The sequence below is a fragment of the Penaeus japonicus genome, unplaced genomic scaffold (assembly GCF_977035675.1).
Source record: "Penaeus japonicus unplaced genomic scaffold, GWHDUDI00000001_assembly GWHDUDI00000006, whole genome shotgun sequence".
NCBI classification, from domain to species: Eukaryota; Metazoa; Arthropoda; class Malacostraca; order Decapoda; family Penaeidae; genus Penaeus; species Penaeus japonicus.
This window is the reverse complement of record NW_028234408.1, coordinates 29,562,688-29,570,187: the sequence shown is the minus strand read 5'-3', so window position 1 is coordinate 29,570,187 and position 7,500 is coordinate 29,562,688. Positions and strand designations below refer to the sequence as shown.

General features: G+C 50.2%; 1 protein-coding gene across 2 annotated transcripts in view; it reads right to left on the bottom strand.

The window, feature by feature from the left end:
- LOC122242331 (uncharacterized) overlaps positions 1-7,500 on the bottom strand; it is a 22,531-nt gene that overhangs the window by 1,069 nt on the left and 13,962 nt on the right. For both annotated transcript variants that reach the window (XM_042999620.2, XM_042999621.2), the window contains exon 4: positions 1-1,876. This exon is cut by the window's left edge and continues 1,069 nt beyond it. In XM_042999620.2, coding sequence (XP_042855554.2) covers positions 1,268-1,876 — 609 coding nt within the window. In that variant the 3' untranslated portion in view covers positions 1-1,267. The remainder of the gene's footprint in view (positions 1,877-7,500) is intronic.

The following is a 7,500-nucleotide window of genomic DNA, read 5'->3' as shown; positions in this document are numbered from 1 at the left end:
AGAATCTGGCACGCACGAGAAACGAGGAAATAATAGTCCTTCATTTCACTGTAATGAATTACTTTTCTGTTAAAGAAAAGATTAATTAATCCTAACCCTCTTCTCCTTTCAAATAAAAACGTAAAGGAATGGGGAAAAAGACCGAGAAATAAGAGAAATTGTATGAGATATTCAGGAAAAAAAGCTGGCGGTGGAAAACTTGGCTTGGCTGTGAGTGTATTGTTGAGGACCGAGCAAATAAACCCGCCCTAATATTCTCTGCCACTCGGGCCACGTCAATTACGACCTTACCGCCTTAATTAATTAGCATCAGTGTCCCGTGAGCCCCGAAAATTAGCTGGTTTGCTGACGATTGTCAATAACGGATGTTTAAATGGTCTATTTTGAGCTTTAGCCCCTGGGACAATAGAGGCAATTTTGCAGTGTTAGCAGGAGCAAAATTGGCCCTCCTGACGCTTACCAATAAAGTTGAAATTCCTTGATTTCTTGACAAATTGGCCAGATTGGCTGAATACTTGTCAATAAAGAAAGGGAATATTGGCAAAGAGACTCCCAGCCAACAGCGAAGGCACGGGAAAGTCGATCTTATTTCCAATACCCATTTGAGCGGGAAACGAACGCAGCGCCCATTCGGCTACTCGATTCTTTAAGGAATTAAATGATCAGGCCAAATGATAGGATGATAAAGAGGTAATTAAAGAGCTTGCCGCCACCATCATCTGGCTGAACCGGAAGAGACACTCGAGTCCCCTAAGGGTGCCACTCAGAACGACGCCCTGTGTCGCGTGGCGCCCTTCCTTCTGCCGCCACCTACCCGCCCGCGCCTTATTGTCGCCACGCTCAGGATTATGACATGAACAATTAATCAGTTTGTATGCTCGCTACCGGACTACAGCGCCACCATCTAGACTGAAGTAACAACAAAGTTTAACACTAGAATCATGGTGACGTCACTGGTACTGTCGCACACCGGGGGTACCAACCATCCGGCTACCGGCATCACAAGGGTACCAACCTTCGGCCTACCGGTAGCACAGGGTCACAAGCCTCCCGGTCCAACGGGCACCGACCTAAGGCTACCCGGGATACGAACTAAAAGCTAGCGGCATCGCTTTGCCGACGCCTTCCGCTGCTGTGTTTCGTAGCTGAGAGGTCAAGGCGGCCTGGGACTGGCCCTCCCGGGTGAGTACGACTGGACATTACGGACTAAACATCTCTTGAATACCGAAGGGCACGAGGAGGTCTTGAGGACGCGCTCGGAACACGCTCAGGAGGAGGCATGCACTCCAGGCGCGGGGGGCGAGAGGCGCTCCAGAAGGGCCTGGTGCTGGCGAGCCTTCAGCCGCAGCAGGTCCACAGAGGCGCCGCGGCAGTCGAGCGGGAGACCCATGGGGGGAGACGCTGGGGCGCCCGTCGGGGTGGTGGCGGTGGCCGTCGCGAGGGTCGTGATGGGCGGCGAGTTAGCGGGCGACGCCTCGGGGCTCGTGGAGGCGGCCGTGGAAGTGCCCAGCAGAGGGACGTGGATGCCCTGGGCAGCGCTGGTGGCGGGGTGCAGGAGCGGCAGCCCTGGAGGAAGCATGTAGTGGTGCAGGAGCGCATGGAGGGGCGGCGGCGGGGGCCCTGCGGCCTTGTGGTGGAGTCCCGCAGCGTGAGGCGGGTGCAGGAACGGGTGCAGGTGGAGGGCGTGCAGGGCGTGCAGGTGCAGGAGGTCAGCGGCGGAGGCGGCGGCGGCGACCGAGTGCGGAGGTGGCGCGAGGGGGAGGGGCAGCTCGGGCATCCCCCCGAGTGGATGCTCGACGCCCAGGAAGGAGGGGCTCTCGCGGCCCAGCGCCTTCTCGCGCTTCCTCCACTTGGCGCGGCGGTTCTGGAACCACACCTGAAACAGGAAAGGCCTTTGAGTGCATCTGTCTTTCGAACTCACGGACGACATGTCCACTGAGTTTATTTCAAATTAATATGTCACAAAGAAGCAGGTGATCTGCAGTGCAATATACAACTACGGTGGGGTACGGAAGGCAAGGAGGGAGGGGGAGGGAGAGAGAGAGAGAGAGAGAGAGAGAGAGAGAGAGAGAGAGAGAGAGAGAGAGAGAGAGAGAGAGAGAGAGAGAAAGAGAAAGAGAAAGAGAAAGAGAAAGAGAAAGAGAAAGAGAAAGAGAGAGAGAGAGCATTTATAATTACGAATACAGGATAATTCGCTATCTCTTGATATTATTTGACATCAAATCTGTTATTGTATTTGATAACCCGCGTATCTGTATATGATGACATGATATACAGGGCATTACACTTTTTACTTTCCGTGTTTAATAGGAACAAAGACAACAATGAACGCCATCCTAAAAGAGCCAAGTGAGAGGAGGAAAACGGCAAAAAAACAGCTGCACATGCCGGCGTCCTACTCAATTTTCTTCACACTTCCTAGTGTAATATAAAGCTCTCTGCGACTGCACACACACACACACACACACACACACACACACACACACACACACACACACACACACACACACACACACACACACACACACACACACACACTCTCTCTCTCTCTCTCTCTCTCTCTCTCTCTCTCTCTCTCTCTCTCTCTCTCTCTCTCTCTCTCTCTCTCTCTCACTCACTCACTCACTCACACACACAGGCAGGCAGGCAGACAAGCAGGCAGGCAGGTAGGCAGGTTGGCAGGCAGGCAGGCAGGCAGGCAGGCAGACACAGGCAGACAGACACAGACACAGACACACGCACACGCACACGCACACGCACACACACGCACACGTACACGCACACACACACAGACACACACAGACACACACACACACACACGCCGAAGTTCATAATGATGTAAGGCGAGAGCGGCAAGTGTAAACAAACAAACTATGAAAACTAAGCCAACTTCCATCAAATTAGTCACAACATGTCACCAGCGAGACACCTTGAGACAGTAGGGGAGCTCGTAAGGTGATCCCGCTCCTTCCTCCCCGTCTCGTGACGTCAGCTGAGATGAAAACAAGTTGTAGAAACACATTAATCCGCCATTAATTGAACTAACGACTTTATAATTGCCGCCAGCAGAAGGCCTTGTTTTCTTAGGGGGCAGGGCAGATGTGACGCAGAGTTACCCTTGGATATAGTGTGTTTTCCCCTCACCCTGCCCTTCGACAACCGATCCGAGTTCAGGTTTTATGTGAACGCTATAAACGAAGCACCTTTAAATACATCTGCTTGTGATTTCAGAGGAGACTTGCAGACAGACCATTCAAATCGGCGGTAAAAGAGGTGCGCCTTCCTGCTCTCGTGGTGACAAGTCCTGACACACATGTCTCACGCTCCCAGGGCCTGGGGAGGGACTCGCCACAAGGGGCTCCTCTCAGTTACTCCTTGCTGACTCGTTAAAGTGAGATCAAGCGGGTAGGGCTAGGGAGGGCTAGGGAGGGCTAGGGAGGTATAGGGAGGGCTGGCTACAGCCACGGGGTCCAACGCCAATCTTTTATGAAGACATGCAACAGTACTATATGAACTCAGTGCCTTTGAAAGCTCTCAGACTATTTGCAATAAAAATAGCTGTCGTCAAGGCAAACAACTTCGCCTTAGTCTCCTTTATATTTGCTTCTTATCAATCCCTGTTAATGATCGATGGTGGGCGCTCATTACCGGTAAGACCTCGTTAGCTTAGCCATTATGAGAGTGGTAGTGAGATCAACATTTACCAGAAATTGACGCTGACCAATATCCCGATGAAGTATCAAGAAAAGTCGTAATTAGATATCGAACTCGAAGATAACGATGGGGATATTTAACAATAACGAGTTCATTGGCCACTAATCTCGGGCAGCTGACAGGACTTACAGAGAACTGCAGAAGGTGGGTGAGACGGCAAATCCCTGAACTTTCCCAATTTGGAATAAAAGCAGAAAATGTATAAGGTTAATCATCAGCAAATCAGGATGAAGAACCGACGGGCGGAGGTCGAGTGGAATCTACACCTCCGTTCCGTCGCCGTCAGTGGAGAGCTTCCTGACAGCCCCCCGCTACAGAAGCAGAGGGGCATAATGACGCGGTGCAGGTCATTGGGAACGCTGAACAAAGTCGGGGAAAGTCCATGGTAGATGATACAATGACAACGGCCAAAGCTCTGCGTGTTATTTAATAAATGTACGAGTATGATGATATTCTTTTCTTATCCTTCTCTCTCTCTCCGCGTCCCTGTGCGTTTCTCTCCCTCCCCCCCCCCACTCCCTCCCACAGTCACCAAAGCTGTGACCCCCTTTTATAAAAGCCCGTGACTCCGCCCATGCCTCTAGTAACATGTTAATCTGCTCCATGTATTCACCATGGGCGTTGCGGCATGAACTTCACACTAGTGCCTATTTTGCTTGCCAGAGAGGCGTCCTTTCAAGGTCCGTTGACAAACAAAAAGAGCATCTTTGTCCCAGTAACATAAGGGCGGAGGTGATGATGGGCAAGGAGGAGGGTAAGACCGATAATGGGACTAACCTGGGTGACGGAGGGGGGTAGGGGCGAGGGGGATGGGCAATCGGACTCCATAGATTTGGGGCTTTCAAAGATGGGGCGTCAAAATTCAAAAGATGCCGACTTAAACTGATTCACATTTTCTCTTTGGCCAAACACGAGGACTCTCAGCGGCCACGACGGTGCGGAGGGCGCGAGCGGTTGTGTTGCGGTCCACATGTCATAATATAGAATAGCGGGATATCTTATTTACAAACGCCGCAGCTGCGGTGGCGCGGGGAGAGCTCCGTCCGGGGTAATCATTGTCGCCGGACTTTCTTGTAAAAATATTGGCCAAACTCAGACAATTGGGTAAAAGAAATTAAAAAATAAGAATAAATAACTAAAATGCACTAACGAAGAAATGCGACACCAGATATCAGCTAAAGAGGGGAAATGGAGCAGGGCGGAGGAGCTGCGGTAACACAAAGGAAGGAACACAGGAGGAAACGTCGAGGCGAACGGCATCTAAGACTTTTACATTCTCAAGAATGACGAAACAGCAGCTTTAAGTTAAAGAATATTGTCTTGCGTAAGTTATTTCTTGACTTGACTTTTCGAAAACACCAATATAAATAGAATCGAGAGAAAAATGATGATCCAATAAGGTTGAAGCGTTTTTATCCTCCTGCGCTCTCTCGCTGCCCAGCACAGCCAGGGGCTTCCACTTGACTGAACGACGCGGCTCACAAGTATGATTTAATTTAAGAGAACAAATGTTTAAAAGACTAAATAAGTTCTACAAGTATGGATATAAAGTCTGTTTTGTCAAAAAAAAAAAAAAAAAAAATATATACACACACACATATAAATATATATATATATATATATATATATATATATATATATATATATATATATATATATATATATATATATACTCCCCCAGAACAACGAAGTTCAGCCGAGTCTCCGCAATGAGCCATGTCGGGGAGAGCCGATGCGATACCTTGAACGGTAAGCGTAAAGCCGTCGAAATTATAAGGCGCTTTGGTGGCATCGGGGAGACGGAGCCGCGGGACAATGCGATCCCGCGGAGCACAAAAGGCGACGCACCGATATCAAGATGGTGTAGAAAGTCGACTCGGCCGAGAGAGGAGCCTTTTGAGCCTCGTTTTCCGCGCCGTGTCGCCGGTATTTGATAACGCCTCGTCTTTTATCCCAAACATTCATAACGAGTTCCAAGTCTTATTTCTTCATTCTTCTCGTCCACTTAAAGAATAATACGTTCCTTTGATACGGCCTTCGCTCTTTCATTACTCGCCCATTAGCGTCTCTTTTCAATGTGTTCTTTATTTTCAAAAACCTTTGCAATTAACCACTTGAAGTTGCAGCCCAGAAACAATGCGGCCAAAATGAGATGCGGGACAGATGTGACAGGATCACCGATTATGGAACTTGACGCGACGCGCTCATAAAGATCACTTCTCTCTATAATCCCAGAGGGAATTTAACCCTTACATATTCCCAGATTTAAGTTTGAAAATCCCTTAACAGAATATGTTCCTCAGATGGAGGGAGTCGAGAGCGTTTTTTCTCTGAGGCCGATCACTTGTAGCACCCTTGAAAATGGCGTCCGGTGCCGGCACAAAGAATTGATAAATATAATTATGTCGAATTTAGAGTTCATTACAAGTCCTTGTGCGCGCGCGGCTGGCTGGCTCTGAATGCCCGACTTCAATCTCATATCGATTAGCAAATGAGATTCCGTGATGACTCCGGCGGTGACAGCGACCCGCACAGGCGCTCGGCTTCGGACTCTGCACGCCGTACTGGCGCTCATCTCCGCATGACTGGCGTGCGTCTTGGCGACGAGCAAAAGGCCGCAGCTCAACCTGGGTGTGCAATAATTGGCAGTGGCGCGTTGCGAAACGTCGAGACTTACTACATTAATCGAGAAACTCGCTCGATTGCGGTGAATTTCTGCCAAATCACCCTTGCCGGTGAATATCCTTCGAGTCTCCACGAGGCGAAACTGCGCCACTGGCACTGCCGTCCAGCACTGCCGCAGCCGGCTGTGGAGGCAGCAGTGAACGAACCTTAAGCCAGGCGACTCGCCGAATGCGCCTTCTTCCTGCCAAAGTGGACGCACACTTCGAGCGAGTGCGACAAAAAGCGCAGACGGTGCCATCCGCGGGCGGTGGCAGTGAGTGGATGACACGTGTCAATGAGCGAGACATGACGGTGTGGAGGTGGAGAGCGCCGGCGGCATATCATTACCCGCGATAATCACCCTCACAGTATCTGTGACGCGGCCCCTAATTACATCACATTGTCCCCGCCTCAATAGCAATAAATAGGGCGCGATTAATCTATAAATAGCCAGTAATTAATCGTCGTAATTTGCCCCCTTTGGCTCTGGCCGAATCAAAAGCACAAGGCAATTTTCACCTTAGCTCTCGCTCACTGACTCTCATTCTTTCCGTGGATCCCCAGAGCTGCAAGACGGACCCAGGCGCCGACAGGGAGGAACCTCAAACTTGACATCTAGTGTCGATGGACTGAAGGGCGATGTTCCTTTCCAACGAATTCGGTCCTTCAGGCCAGCAACACTCGAGTCTCCTAATATTTTCCCGATTTCCTTGCCTCCTTCCCGAGAGCAAATTGTAGTGTATCGGAATAGAGCCATTTAGACCCGTTTCCGGCCGGGGTCCGGAGGGGAGGCGAGGGGGGGGGAGACAAGGAAAGGGGAGGAGATGAGAGAAGGAATAACGCCAGAAGAAGAAAGTCGCTGACGAACCAGTGGGTGACAGACATGCCGGACGATACTTCAAAATAAAGTAAAATCAAAGTGAATCAGTTTTAGTAAAATCGAAAAGTTGTTTCGGAAAATTCAAGGAAAATTAGCTATTACTCCCATCCACCGCATCATCTTTGCCAAGGTCTTGGCCGAGTGCAGGACGAGCCACGGGAGTGCAGTGCACGAGCGGTGTCACATCCCGCCCATCGTGTGCCGGCAGCCCATTAGCCGCCCTCACGAGACCTCTAAAACTG